The sequence below is a fragment of the Odontesthes bonariensis genome, chromosome 20, assembly GCF_027942865.1.
Source record: "Odontesthes bonariensis isolate fOdoBon6 chromosome 20, fOdoBon6.hap1, whole genome shotgun sequence".
Classification (NCBI taxonomy): Eukaryota; Metazoa; Chordata; class Actinopteri; order Atheriniformes; family Atherinopsidae; genus Odontesthes; species Odontesthes bonariensis.
In genome coordinates, this window is record NC_134525.1 from 28,854,415 (window position 1) to 28,870,808 (window position 16,394).

Here is a 16,394-nt window from a genome sequence, read left to right on the forward strand (position 1 = left end):
GCATGGAACCTACATAGAATGGATATATATGAAGGACAAAGGAGTTTGAACTTGCTTTGCCTGAAGGAATTCATTTTATAAGCAAAAATACCAATTTGGCCTTAACTCGCAAAAGTAAGGCTATTCCTGTTTTTCTTTCCCATACAAGGTCATTTAAAGAGCTTTATGCATGGAACCTACTTAGATTTGATATATATGAAGGACAAAGGAGTTTGAACTTGTTTTGACTGAAGGAATTGGTGTTTATAAGCAAAAATACCAATTTGGCCTTAACTCCGCAAAATATGACTATTCTTGTGTTTCTTTATCATACAAGGTAATTTAAAGAGGTTTATGCATGGAACCTACTTAGAAGAGATATATATGAAGGACAAAGGAGTTTGAACTTGTTTTGCCTGAAGGAATTCATTTTATAGCAAAAATACCAATTTGGCCTTAACTCGCAAAAATAAGGCTATTCTTGTGTTTCTTTCTCATACAAGGTCATTTAAAGAGGTTTATGCATGGAACCTACATAGAATGGATATATATGAAGGACAAAGGAGTTTGAACTTGTTTTGCCTGAAGGAATTCATTTTATAGCAAAAATACGAATTTGGCCTTAACTCGCAAAAGTAAGGCTATTCCTGTTTTTCTTTCTCATACAAGGTCATTTAAAGAGCTTTATGCATGGAACCTACATAGAATGGATATATATGAAGGACAAAGGAGTTTGAACTTGTTTTGACTGAAGGAATTGGTGTTCATAAGCAAAAATCCGAATTTCGTCTTAACTCCGCAAATTATGGCTATTCTTGTGTTTCTTTCTCATACAAGGTAATTTAAAGAGGTTTATGCATGGAACCTACTCAGAAGGGATATATATGAAGGACAAAGGAGTTTGAACTTGTTTTGCCTGAAGGAATTCATTTCATAGCAAAAATACCAATTTGGCCTTAACTCTTAAAAATAAGGCTATTCCTTTTTTTCTTTCTCATACAAGGCCATTTAAAGAGCTTTATGCATGGAACCTAAATATAATTGATATATATGAAGGACAAAGGAGTTTGACCTTGTTTTGACTGAAGGAATTGGTGTTTATAAGCAAAAATCCGAATTTCGTCTTAACTCCGCAAATTATGGTATTCTTGTGTTTCTTTCTCATACAAGGTAATTTAAAGAGGTTTATGCATGGAACCTAATTAGAATGGATACATATGAAGGACAAAGGAGTTTGAACTTGTTTTGCCTGAAGGAATTCATTTTATAGCAAAAATACCAATTTGGCCTTAACTCGCAAAAATAAGGCTATTCTTGTGTTTCTTTATCATACAAGGTAATTTAAAGAGCTTTATGCATGGAACCTACTTAGATTTGACACATATGAAGGACAAAGGAGTTTGGACTTGTTTTGCCTGAAGGAATTCATTTTATAGCAAAAATACCAATTTGGCCTTAACTCGCAAAAGTAAGGCTATTCCTGTTTTTCTTTCTCATACAAGGTCATTTAAAGAGCTTTATGCATGGAACCTACTTAGGATATATATATATGAAGGACAAAGGAGTTTGACCTTGTTTTGACTGAAGGAATTGGTGTTTATAAGCAAAAATCCGAATTTCGTCTTAACTCCGCAAATTATGGCTATTCTTGTGTTTCTTTCTCATACAAGGTCATTTAAAGAGCTTTATGCATGGAACCTACATAGAATGGATATATATATGAAGGACAAAGGATTTTGAACTTGTTTTGCCTGAAGGAATTCATTTTATAGCAAAAATACCAATTTGGCCTTAACTCGCAAAAGTAAGGCTATTCCTGTTTTTCTTTCTCATACAAGGTCATTTAAACAGCTTTATGCATGGAACCTACATAGAATGGATATATATGAAGGACAAAGGAGTTTGAACTTGTTTTGCCTGAAGGAATTCATTTTATAGCAAAAATACCAATTTGGCCTTAACTCGCAAAAGTAAGGCTATTCCTGTTTTTCTTTCTCATACAAGGCCATTTAAAGAGCTTTATGCATGGAACCTACTTACAATTGATATATATGAAGGACAAAGGAGTTTGACCTTGTTTTGACTGAAGGAATTGGTGTTTATAAGCAAAAATCCGAATTTCGTCTTAACTCCGCAAATTATGGCTATTCTTGTGTTTCTTTCTCATACAAGGTAATTTAAAGAGGTTTATGCATGGAACCTAATTAGAATGGATATATATGAAGGACAAAGGAGTTTGAACTTGTTTTGCCTGAAGGAATTCATTTTATAGCAAAAATACCAATTTGGCCTTAACTCGCAAAAGTAAGGCTATTCCTGTTTTTCTTTCTCATACAAGGTCATTTAAAGAGGTTTATGCATGGAACCTACTTAGAATGGATATATATGAAGGACAAAGGAGTTTGACCTTGTTTTGACTGAAGGAATTGGTGTTTATAAGCAAAAATCGGAATTTCGTCTTAACTCCGCAAAATAAGGCTATTCTTGTGTTTCTTTCTTATACAGAGCTTTATGCATGGAACCTACTTAGAATTGATATATATGAAGGACAAATGAGTTTGAACTTGTTTTGACTTAAGGAATTCATTTTATAGCAAAAATACCAATTTGGCCTTAACTCGCAAAAATAAGGCTATTCTTGTATTTATTTATCATACAAGGTCATTTAAAGAGGTTTATGCATGGAACCTACTTAGAATGGATATATATGAAGGACAAATCAGTTTGACCTTGTTTTGACTGAAGGAATTGGTGTTTATAAGCAAAAATCCGAATTTTCTCTTAAATCCGCAAAATAAGGCTATTTTTGTGTTTCTTTCTCATACAAGGTAATTTAAAGAGCTTTATGCGTGGAACCTACTTAGAATTGATATATATGAAGGACAAATTAGTTTGAACTTGTTTTGACTGAAGGAATTGGTGTTTATAAGGAAAAATACCAATTTGGCCTTAATTCGCAAAAATAAGGCTATTCTTGTGTTTCTTTCTCATAAAAGGTAATTTAAAGAGGTTTATGCATGGAACCTAGTTAGAATGGATATATATGAAGGACAAAGGAGTTTGACCTTGTTTTGACTGAGTGAAATGGTGTTTATAAGCAAAAATCGGAATTTCGTCTTAACTCCGCAAAATAAGGCTATTCTTGTGTTTCTTTCTCATACAATGTCATTTAAAGAGCTTTATGCGTGGAACCTACTTAGAATTGATATATATGAAGGACAAATGAGTTTGAACTTGTTTTGACTTAAGAAATTCATTTTATAGCAAAAATAACAATTTAGCCTTAACTCGCAAAAGTAAGGCTATTCTTGTGTTTCTTTCTCATACAAGGTCATTTAAAGAGCTTTATGCATGGAACCTACTTAGAATAGATATATATGAAGGACATAGGACTTTGAACTTGTTTTGCCTGAAGGAATTCATTTTATAGCAAAAATACCAATTTGGCCTTAACTCGCAAAAGTAAGGCTATTCCTGTTTTTCTTTCTCATACAAGGTCATTTAAAGAGGTTTATGCATGGAACCTACTTAGAATGGATATATATGAAGGACAAATTAGTTTGAACTTGTTTTGACTGAAGGAATTGGTGTTTAGAAGCAAAAATACCAATTTGGCCTTAACTCGCAAAAGTAAGGCTATTCCTGTTTTTCTTTCTCCTACAAGGTCATTTAAAGAGCTTTATGCATGGAACCTACTTAGAATTTATATATATGAAGGACAAATAAGTTTGAACTTGTTTTGACTGAAGGAATTCATTTTATAGCAACAATACCAATTTTGCCTTAACTCGCAAAAGTAAGGCTATTCCTGTTTTTCTTTCTCAAACAAGGTCATTTAAAGAGGTTTATGCACGGAACCTACTTAGAATGGATATATATGAAGGACAAAGGAGTTTGACCTTGTTTTGACAGAAGGAATTGGTGTTTATAAGCAAAAATCCGAATTTCGTCTTAACTCCGCAAAATAAGGCTATTCTTGTGTTTCTTTCTCATAAAAGGTCATTTAAAGAGCTTTATGCGTGGAACCTACTTAGAATTGATATATATGAAGGACAAATTAGTTTGAACTTGTTTTGACTGAAGGAATTCATTTTATAGCAAAAATACCAATTTGGCCTTAACGGGCAAAAGTAAGGCTATTCCTGTTTTTTTTTCTCATACAAGGTCATTTAAAGAGGTTTATGCATGGAACCTACTTAGAATGGATATATATGAAGGACAAAGCAGTTTGACCTTGTTTTGACTGAAGGAATTGGTTTTTATGAGCAAAAATCCGAATTTCCTCTTAACTCCGAAAAATAAGGCTATTTTTGTGTTTCTTTCTCATACAAGGTAATTTAAAGAGCTTTATGCGTGGAACCTACTTAGAATTGACATATATGAAGGAAAAATTAGTTTGAACTTGTTTTGACTGAAGGAATTGGTGTTTATAAGCAAAAATACCAATTTGGCCTTAACTCGCAAAAGTAAGACTATTCCTGTTTTTTTTTGTCATACAAGTTCATTTAAAGAGGTTTATGCACGGAACCTACTTAGAATGGATATATATGAAGGACAAAGGAGTTTGACCTTGTTTTGACTGAAGGAATTGGTGTTTATAAGCAACAATTCACATTTCGTCTTAACTCAGCAAAATAAGGCTATTCTTGTATTTCTTTCTCATACAAGGTAATTTAAAGAGCTTTATGCGTGGAACCTACTTAGAATTGATATATATGAAGGACAAATTAGTTTGAACTTGTTTTGACTGAAGGAATTGGTGTTTATAAGCAAAAATACCAATTTGGCCTTAACTTGCAAAAATAAGGCTATTCTTGTGTTTCTTTCTCTTACAAGGTCATTTAAAGAGCTTTATGCATGGAACCTACTTAGAATTGATATATATGAAGGATATAGGACTTTGAACTTGTTTTGCCTGAAGGAATTCATTTTATAGCAAAAATACCAATTTGGGCTTAACTCCGCAAAATAAGGCTATTCTTGTGTTTCTTTCTCATACAAGGTAATTTAAAGAGCTTTATGCGTGGAACCTACTTAGAATTGATATATATGAAGGACAAATTAGTTTGAACTTGTTTTGACTGAAGGAATTGGTGTTTATAAGCAAAAATACCAATTTGGCCTTAACTCCGCAAAATAAGGCTATTCTTGTGTTTCTTTCTCTTACAAGGTCATTTAAAGAGCTTTATGCATGGAACCTACTTAGAATTGATATATATGAAGGACAAATGAGTTTGAACTTGTTTTGACTGAAGGAATTCATTTTATAGCAAAAATACCAATTTGGCCTTAACTCGCAAAAGTAAGGCTATTCCTGTTTTTCTTTCTCATACAAGGTAATTTAAAGAGCTTTATGCATGGAACCTACTTAGAATGGATATATATTAAGGACAAATCAGTTTGACCTTGTTTTGACTGAAGGAAATGGTGTTTATAAGCAAAAATCGGAATTTCGTCTTAACTCCGCAAAATAAGGCTATTCTTGTGTTTCTTTCTCATACAATGTCATTTAAAGAGCTTTATGCGTGGAACCTACTTAGAATTGATATATATGAAGGACAAATGAGTTTGAACTTGTTTTGACTTAAGAAATTCATTTTATAGCAAAAATAACAATTTAGCCTTAACTCGCAAAAGTAAGGCTATTCTTGTGTTTCTTTCTCATACAAGGTAATTTAAAGAGCTTTATGCATGGAACCTACTTAGAATAGATATATATGAAGGACATAGGACTTTGAACTTGTTTTGCCTGAAGGAATTCATTTTATAGCAAAAATAACAATTTAGCCTTAACTCCGCAAAATAAGGCTATTCTTGTGTTTCTTTCTCATACAAGGTCATTTAAAGAGCTTTATGCATGGAACCTACTTAGAATTGATATATATGAAGGACAAATGAGTTTGAACTTGTTTTGACTGAAGGAATTCATTTTATAGCAAAAATACCAATTTGGCCTCAACTCCGCAAAGGAAAGCTTTTGTTGTGTTTCTTTCTCAAACAAGGTAATTTAAATAGGTTTTTGGTTGGAACCATTTAGAATGGCTATATGTAATCCCTTCTTACGAGTGGCCTAGCTTAATAAGACGCCTATGGCTATCACTACGTAAAGTTTTTACAGTTAAACACGTTTTTGGCGCAACAAACAGATCCTGAGTCCTCAGCAGTTGATGGTGAGCTGGCCGACCCTCCCGGGCAAACATGTAGGTGGCGCCTTTAATGCTGAGAGTCCTGCCATGCACCCAATTAACCAGTCTACTCTACAACAAACGATGCAGTGCCTCCACTGGGGACAGACTACACTTCCCTAGGACTAGTGCATGCATACTCCTCAGATCCAAAATATATCATCTAATGAGGTTGGGGGTGCATGCAGGGCTAACCTACATGTGTGTGTGGGTGTGTGTGTGAGTGTCAATGTCCCAGCCAGCCTTTCTTAACCATGCCTACCTAGGCCATAGAATGAGCAACCCAGCAATGTATACGTTTAGCGTATTTATTATTCTGTGGTGCAACAAAGCTAGAAAAGGAAAAGAAAGACAAGAAAGCGAAAGAGAGGAAACAACAGAGAGTATTTACAACCATTACAGTATACCCATGGCAGGACAACTGGTCCCCAATAGCAAACAGACCAAACAAAACAATCATCTGTAATCAGAGAGTCTGTGGTAGCCCTGGTACCAAAAAGGAAAAAAGAGAAAAAGAGTTCTGGGCCAGTCAGTGACCCACTGCTAGCCGGAGGAGGAGATAACCCTTAAAACATACCCTGAGGTCCCCGGGGAGGAGCAGTTGGGGGGGTAGAGAGTCGACTTGTCGCTCTGGAGGGGATCCCCAGCAGTGACGTCAGCCAACCGCCAATACGAGCGCTTGGAGGGAGGGATGGCACCGGAGTATTCCCCCGCAACAGCTGAGATGTGGGCTGGATGCACCGGTTCCCCGTCTGCTGCAGACACGAGCCTGGCCCCCGCTCTGGAAAGGAGGAAATAACTTCTGCAGAAGAGGAGACGCCGTCCTTAGAGCCCAACACCAGCGCGATAGCGTCCTGAACCTCCCGGAAACAGCTGAGAACGAGCTAATCGCCTAGCTCTGGTGAAGAAGAAGATCCCTTGGGGCCCCGCACCGGAGACACCACGACCAGAGTCCTCTGTAGAACCAGCAGAGACGAGTGAAACAACTCCCCAAACGCTCAGTCTCAGGCAACCAGCACAGTCGGTACCAGCAGCAGAACAAAAAAGTCCCGGTCTCTGTCTCTCGGCATGCTTGGCTGCAGCATCAACAAACATTTCTCCAGCAAGTGGCCCGCCCCCTAATATAAGCTGTCACTCACTCATTGCCGGGCTGTGATTGGCCAGCAGGAATGTAAAGCAGTCTGGGAACTGAAGTTCAGGGACAAAGCATTCTGGGAATTATAGTTTCGGGGCTCCATAGGGTCTCTGACACAGTATCTCCACCAGGTACACAGGGTACTACACACATATTTTACAGGGTATTACATATATATGAAGGACAAAAGAGTTTGAAATAGTTTTGACTGAAGGAATTTGTGTTTATAAGCAAAAATCCGTATTTCGTCTTAACTCCGCAAATGAAGGCTATTCCTGTGTTTCTTTCTCATACAAGGTAATTTAAAGATGTATTCTGTTGGAACCTACTTAGAATGGCTATGTATGAAGGACAAAAGAGTTTGAACTTGTTTTGACTGAAGGAATTCCTTTTAAAGCAAAAATACCAATTTGGCCTTATTTCCGCAAAGGAAAGCTTTTGCTGTGTTTCTTTCTTATACAAGGTCATTTAAAGAGGTTTATGCATGGAACCTACTTAGAATGGCTATATATGAAGGACAAAAGAGTTTGAACTTGTTTTGACTGAAGGTATTTGTGTTTATAAGCAAAAATCCGTATTTCGTCTTAACTCCGCAAATTAAGGCTATTCCTATGTTTATTTCTCAAACAAGGTTATTTAAAGAGGTTTTGGTAACGCTTTCTTTTACAGTCCCCTAATTACCTAGTATTTACCCAGTAAATACATGGTAACACAAAAGTGTTACTAGGTAATTACCTATGGTAATAAGAAGGTAAGTACAATGAAACTATGGTGTATTTACCTGGTAAGTATATGATAAATTATAGTGTATTATTGGGTTATAAGATGGTAATAAGCAGGTAGCTATGGTCCCCTAATTACTAGCTATTTACCCAGTAAATATATGGTACCAAAAATGTGTTACTAGGTATTAACTACTGTAATAAGAAGGTAAGTGCAATGAAACCATGGCCAAAATACTGGGAATTTACCCAGTAAATTATAAAGCGTTATTGGTAATAACTACTGGTAATAAGTGGGTAAATACAGTGAATCTACGGCTGAAATACTAGGTATTTATCTGTAAATTATATTGTATTTTTGGGAAATTACCACTGTAATGAGAAGTAAGTACAGAGAAAGCATGGCTGAAATGCCAGGTATTTATTAAGTAAATATATAGTTAATTGTTTTGTGTTATTGTGTAATTACCACTGAAATTGTAAGGTAAATAAAAATAAATTATGGATGTATTTCCCTGTTATATGTATGGTAAATTAAAATCCTTCCCTTTGCCAATGAATAAACACAAACTTGTACCATGTAGGTTCAGATATATTACTATGTAATACATGATCATTTACTCGGTAAGTAAACTAAAACTGTACTGTAAAAGAAAGCCGTGTTTGTTTCCATGTAATAACCATGTTCTTACATATATAATTTGTAATAGATAACTCACCTCACTGGCAAATAAACACAAACTTGTACCATGTAGGTTCAGTTATATTACTATGTAATACATGATAATTTACTCGGTAAGTAAACTAAAACTGTACTGTAAAAGAAAGCCGTGTTTGTTTCCATGTAATAACCATGTTCTTACATGTATAATTTGTAATATATAATAGATAACTGACTAGTCAATAAACAGAAACTTGTACCATGTAGGCTCTGATACATTACTATGTCAATTATAATTTAGGTTAGTAAACTGAAACTGGATGCAAAGGTAAGGAAAGTTTAATTCTGGAACTTAAAAATAATAACAATAATAAAAACTCAAAGTGCATTAAGACTGACTGCCGTGGTAATTTTGACCCTACTAATCTGAGGTTAAACATTAACACCATAACATCACTTTAACAAATCAGTGCAAACAACAATATGGCACATATTGGAAGTGTAAACAACAGTATACAACATTGTGGCATACAAGAGATGTGTGGCCGCTCACTTCCTAAATTTATATTTTATGGGAAGCAGCTCAGATTCCTTTTTCATTCTCTTAATTTTTTCCTCAAGACGTTTGTTAGTGTCTATGAAGTTCATGCAGGTTTTTGCAAAGCTGGCAACAGTGTCTCCTTCTGTGAACACCGGCAGTGGTCCAAAGTCCTCACCCTCTGAGGCAATCATGATATCTGCAATGACAGCAGACAATGCAATTGTATTTCTGTCCACATCCAGAGATTTGCAGCTGAGATTGAGGCTCCTGGTGCGCCTAAACACTTTCAGGACAGCCCGGTATCTGTGGACAACCTCCTCTGGACTCTGAACTATCAAGACAGATCATAAAATGAAAATACAGATGAACTTTATATCAGCATTACACAAATAAATTGATAAGCCTGATTGTACATAACAGGGCATTCTAGAGTTAGACACTTATAAACCAGAGCCAACTAGTGTCAGCACTACCCTTCACAATAGTGTATGAATCAATATGTACTGATGTACATATCATAACCGGCCCAGCCCTAAATATAGGTTTATGTATGGTAAATATATATGAAATACTAGATTATGTGTGTAGGTTATACATGCCTACTAAAAGCAGTCAGCACATGAAGGTGCTACACTGACACTAGAATGGAATTGTGAGAAACTGCTGTGATGTAAAGATGACAAAGTTCCACAGACTATGTAAGGTCTAGTACAGTTATACATATAGCTTAAATTCCATCTCTCCCTATATTAAATAAGGAGAGAAACAAACAGCACAGTTTATTTGTTGATTATCATGGTGTGATCAAGGCGGTATATACATTATATATAAATGTAAACTATATGCACATAACTGTAGGCCATTTTTTTCCAAATGATGGAAATTACCTCTTTTTCCAAATGTTTTAGACTTCTTCTTGGTCTTGTTCTTCTTCCCCTTCCGCTTCTCCTGTTCAGAAGAGGAGTCCGACTCAGATGATGTGTCAGAAGACGAAGAGTCTGAGAAATCCTTTGCCTTTCTTTTGCGTGGCCCTGACAATAAAAGAAATACAATTCCTAAAATTATTTTTTGATAGAGATTTTATTTATTTTGCACATGAAAAAACACTTATTGTAATATACTTCATGCATTTCCATGATGTGGGGATTTGAAATCAATATATGCAAAATAGAAGGCCACTTATTAAGCCTACAGACACCTTTTGGGGTTGGGTCAGTTTTCTCTCTAAGGAAATCCCGCTCCTCTTTTAGAAGCCGGATCTCTTCTTTTAGGAGCCGGTTCTCCTCCTTTACTAATTTGAATTCCTGCCGGAATTTATCCATGGTTGGAGCCGGGGTTTGAATCTCAACAACTAAAAAGATACAAACAGAAATATATTTCAAATGTAGTGGTCAGTTATAGCCTGTTCTATTTCAATTACTAATAACATACAACAACATATAACAACATAAAATCCTATGGGCTGGCAGAAAGAAGAGTGGGGTGTCATTTTCAGAACACTCAAATCCAAGACTGCCTTTCTGGTGGTATGGAATGTTGTAGAGCTGACCCATTTTGATTAAAAAAAAACTTAACTGTGATTATGTTAAGTTATAATTATTGCAGCTCTATTACAGACACAGGGTAAGATTTAAATTTATTCACCACTCTTGAACAAACGAACGCCCAAAATGCCAAAATCATGCACTCTTTCATTTTTTTTTGTTGTCATTTTTGATACTTGATATGCTCTCGACCATTTTCCTGGATGTTGGGTTCATTATGATGTGTGAGGATGACGTCTAACCCTAACCCTAACGGCTACTAAGAAAAAGGGTATATGTGTTCATTGGGTGTGTGTGCGTGCGCCATACAGCCAAAATAGAGACAAAACAGAGACATTTACAATGAGATCAAACTGCTTTAGGGTGGACACACACTCCAAACTTCTCTAGCATGAGTATGTTTGTTGCAACTGGCATTTTAACGGTTTAAATCCTGAAAATTATGACAAGAATTTTAATGATGAACTTAATTTGGGAAGATTATTTGATTGATTGATTCATATATTTAAAATTTAATAAATATGGCATACACAGAAATTTGTAATAAGAGTTAACAACTATGAGGGAACTGATTTAAGGACCACCCAGTTGCTAACATTAACTTACCTTCATCAGTAGACTGTACCAACTCATCATCGACTGGATTTTTATTACTCCTTGTTCTTCTAACTCCACGTGGCATGACTCTGGACATTAGAAGTATAAAATATGATAATAAAATTAAACAATACATTAGGTCAAAGCCAAGTCACAGATCAATTGTTAAACTTCACCCGTAGCCTATTTGAGTACATGCAGCTAACCAAGCTGCAACAAAACTAACTTACCGTATTTAAGTTAAAACGTGTTAACAGCCTGCTTTGGCTGCTTTGTGTCGCTAACTTTAGCTAGCTAACGTTAGCTAGCTGTCACTGTGCAAATGTGTTTGCTTCTGGTTCCGAAAAAAACTGTTTGCCGGTGACCACATTGCAAAGCTCAAGGCTTCAAAACGGGAGTCTGCAAATCGATAATAACTTACCTGTTAACTGTAGCTAACTTCAGCTGTGTGTTGTTTTCCCTCTCAGAAGTCTCCGGTCTACTTTCGTATCAATTTTGCGCGAGCACCATAAGTCGGATCCAACTTCCGGTTGACACAGAGATCTCCAACCAAATGTAAGTAAAATACATTTCTGTATAACAATGTACGCGTTACAGTACCAATTACATGTGAATATATATAATATAAATGTTCAATAAACGTTACTTTATGAAAGTGACTGATGGAAGATTGGTGCTTAGTCTTAGTTTTTTTCACAAGCAATGCTCTTATTGTGAAGTATTTCCGTTGTTGCAGTCAGTGCGTTGACTTGATTCAGAGACCAAGTGAAAAGCCCGGTAAAATCACCACGAGGTGAAGGCACAAGAAGAGGAGAAGGTTGCGTCAATGTCCATCGCGAGTTTCGAATCTGGTAAAGATTAAGTTGATACATTTTTAAGTCATTATTGTAAAGGCAACGCAATCAGCGGAGTGGGCCCTATTTAATTATAAAAATTTATAATCATGTTTTTTCACAGTATTTTTTCAAGTATTATATTATAAATGCATTTAATGTTACACCCGTTATGTTTTAATTTTTTTTTCAGTAAAATGACGTTGATAATAAAATGTCTACAGAAGACAGCACATGGCGGCAAAAACTTGATAAGATGGCTCCAGAAGAAGAGGCTGTTGGCAAGAAAAAAACGATGTCCTGCCTGCAACAGCAGAATGAAATTTAAAAGAACTGACACAACAAAAGATGGATATAGGTGGTAAGCTCCATGTCTCATTGCAACACACACTCAGTGTACCATTACATTTCTGTATCTTTAGAATGTCTTAAAATTGATCACTTTTTAAATTAAAATAAGCATTTTGTCATTCAAAATATTGAAATACCAACCAGCTCATAACTGGGATTATTGATATCTAGATCAGTCTGTGTTTTTGTTATATACTCAGTGTTAGTAGGCTACTGAGGGTAATTACTTACATGTAGAATGGTATTTGAGCATATTTTGTCTGTACAACCTCTTGGCTAGGGTGGTGACTACCACTCACATACTTGAGATGTGCTGTAATCAATGGATATCCAACCAAGGACTCAATATGACAACTGTGCCCAATGTTAATGTGAGGAACAAGTTAAACATGCTTTGCAATGTTATTTGTTATTGATGTATGTACCTTAAAACCACACTAAATACACATTAAATTAATGCAAATATATCTCTGTGCCATTTGTTACAGGACCTGTAGAAAGACAACCCATAAGGGCAGGGGCATCACAAGATCCATCAGAGAGGGCTCCATATTCTCTCGGTCACACATTCCATTACCAAGTTGGATGACAATCATGCACAGGTTGGGGTCCTTCACCTATATCTGTCTCTCAGTGTGTTTTGGTTACACTTTACACAAATGCTGCCTATTATTGCTGACTTATTAAAACCAGATTAGCTTGTAGCATTTAATTAGAGTCTTCATTATTGTTTTGTGATCACAATCAGGCTGATCAGTTGCTAATACACTTAGAGTTTTTGTCTTAGTTTTTCACAGGGTTTGCGGAAGAGACAAATTGATATGATAGAGGATGGAGTATGTGGGAGCAGCAAGTCACTGACCGGTGTGACAACACTCTTACGAGAAATCTGCACTAAAGCTGTCAGGCGACTGGAGAGAAGACGGGGAATGCGCATTGGAGGAAGGAGAGCTTTTGTTGCAATTGATGAGAGCAAATTCAGACACAAAAGAAAGGCACTGATCATTTTAACAAAATTGTAATTTATGCTTTGAATAGCAGATTACACCTGAATTACCATGGTATAATAAATATCTATTATCAGTCACTGGTATCTACCTTTGGAAGCAGGAAGTTATTGGGTACCGGTTTAAAAAAAGTTATAGTGCATATCTAGAGTTAAGTCACTAACTTTACATATGACATGCTTATTTTTCAGTACGGACGTGGACGACGTGGACACACCTGGCAAAGACGCTCATGGGTCTTTGGCATGCTGGAGGTGAAGGGGTCCGGCCGACGTCCCATCCTGAAATTGGTCAAAAATCGGTCAAGGAGGCGATTACTGCCAATAATACAAAGATATATTAGACCGGGTAGTGAAGTGATAAGTGATTGTTGGTCGGCCTACAATAGATTGTCAAATCAAGGTTACGTTCACTATCAGGTGAATCACAGAAGATATTTTGTCCACCCTGGGACAGGTGCTCATACACAGCACATTGAACGGGCATGGCGGAGTTGCAAAGAGGACATCTACCGATACCGGGGCAACTTGTCAGAGGCAGGCCTAAAGATGAATTTAAGGTTCATCGAGTGGAATCACTGGCTTGGAAAAGAGCACAAGGAGGGCATTCTTGGACGCTTATTTAAAGACATCAGAGCATGTTACAAAGTGTAACAACGCTTTATCAAATGTACATAATATTTCAACGTTTTTTTTCTTTTCCTGTTAAATATGGATTTTAGAAGTGAGCGAGCAGCCGCACCACTGCAATTATACAGTTGTTCTGTGCCAAACGTTTGTTGAGTAGCTCTGTTGTTTGAAATATGGTGGGAGTTTTCTTATTCTGGTTCTACCCTACAATTAAACTTTCCTTACCTTTGCATCCAGTTTCAGTTTACTAACCTAAATTATAATTGACATAGTAATGTATCAGAGCCTACATGGTACAAGTTTCTGTTTATTGACTAGTCAGTTATCTATTATCTATTACAAATTATACATGTAAGAACATGGTTATTACATGGAAACAAACACAGCTTTCTTTTACAGTACAGTTTTAGTTTACTTACTGAGTAAATTATCATGTATTACAGAGTAATATATCTGAACCTACATGGTACAAGTTTGTGTTTATTTGCCAGTGAGGTGAGTTATCTATTACAAATTATACATGTAAGAACATGGTTATTACATGGAAACAAACACGGCTTTCTTTTACAGTACAGTTTTAGTTTACTTACCGAGTAAATTATCATGTATTACAGAGTAATATAACTGAACCTACATGGTACAAGTTTGTGTTTATTTGCCAGTGAGATGAGTTATCTATTACAAATTATATATGTAAGAACATGGTTATTACATGGAAACAAACACGGCTTTCTTTTACAGTACAGTTTTAGTTTACTTACCGAGTAAATTATCATGTATTACAGAGTAATATATCTGAACCTACATGGTACAAGTTTGTGTTTATTCATTGGCAAAGGGAAGGATTTTAATTTACCATACATATAACAGGGAAATACATCCATAATTTATTTTTATTTACCTTACAATTTCAGTGGTAATTACACAATAACACAATACAATTAACTATATATTTACTTAATAAATACCTGGCATTTCAGCCATGCTTTCTCTGTACTTACCTTCTCATTACAGTGGTAATTTCCCAATAATACAATATAATTTACAGATAAATACCTAGTATTTCAGCCATAGATTCACTGTATTTACCAGTAGTTATTACCAATAACGCTTTATAATTTACTGGGTAAATTCCCAGTATTTTGGCCATGGTTTCATTGCACTTACCTTCTTATTAAAGTGGTTAATACCTAGTAACACATTTTTGGTGCCATATATTTACTGGGTAAATAGCTAGTAATTAGGGGACCATAGCTACCTGCTTATTACCATCTTATAACCCAATAATACACTATAATTTATCATATACTTACCAGGTAAATATACCATAGTTTCATTGTACTTACCTTCTTATTACTATAGGTAATTACCTAGTAACACTTTTGTGTTACCATGTATTTACTGGGTAAATACTAGGTAATTAGGGGACTGTAAAAGAAAGCGTTACCGAGGTTTTCATTTGGAACCTACTTAGAATGGCTATATATGAAGGACAAAAGTTTTTGAATTTGTCTTGACTGAAGGAATTCCTTTTATAGCAAAAATACCAATTTTGCCTTATCTCCGCAAAGGAAAGCTTTTGCTGTGTTTCTTTCTCAAACAAGGTCATTTAAAGAGGTTTATGTATGGAACCTACTTAGAATGGCTATATATGAAGGACAAAAGAGTTTGAACTTGTTTTGACTGAAGGAATTTGTGTTTATAAGCAAAAATCCGTATTTCGTCTTAACTCCGCAAATTAAGGCTATTCTTGTGTTTCTTTCTCAAACAAGGTAATTTAAAGAGGTCTTCTGTTGGAACCTACTTAGAATGGCTATATATGAAGGACAAAAGAGTTTGAACTTGTTTTGACTGAAGGAATTCCTTTTATAGCAAAAATACCAATTTGGCCTTATCTCCGCAAAGGAAAGCTTTTGCTGTCTTTCTTTCTTATACAAGGTCATTTAAAGAGGTTTTTGCATGGAACCTACTTAGAATGTCTATATATGAAGGACAAAAGAGTTTGAACTTGTTTTGACTGAAGGAATTCCTTGTATAGCAAAAATACCAATTTGGCCTTAACTCCGCAAAGGAAAGCTTTTGTTGTGTTTCTTTCTCAAACAAGGTAATTTAAATAGGTTTTTGGTTGGAACCATTTAGAATGGCTATATATGAAGGACGAAAGAGTTTGAAATTGTTTTGACTGAAGGAATTCCTTTTATAGCAAAAAT

General features: G+C 35.6%; 1 protein-coding gene across 2 annotated transcripts; it reads right to left on the reverse strand.

The window, feature by feature from the left end:
* Positions 1-9,107: 9,107 nt before the first annotated feature.
* LOC142370098 (uncharacterized) lies at positions 9,108-12,962 on the reverse strand. Of its 2 annotated transcripts, none has more exons than XM_075452531.1 (4): positions 11,374-12,962; positions 10,422-10,574; positions 10,111-10,254; positions 9,108-9,419 (listed from the first exon to the last, which is right to left on the reverse strand). In XM_075452531.1, exons 1-4 carry the CDS (start codon positions 11,498-11,500, stop codon positions 9,232-9,234), a joined length of 612 nt encoding a protein of 203 aa, XP_075308646.1. In that variant the 5' UTR covers positions 11,501-12,962; the 3' UTR covers positions 9,108-9,231. The 2 variants fall into 2 exon arrangements, with proteins under 2 accessions (XP_075308646.1, XP_075308645.1); XM_075452530.1 differs by having other exon boundaries at positions 9,108-9,554.
* Positions 12,963-16,394: the final 3,432 nt, after the last annotated feature.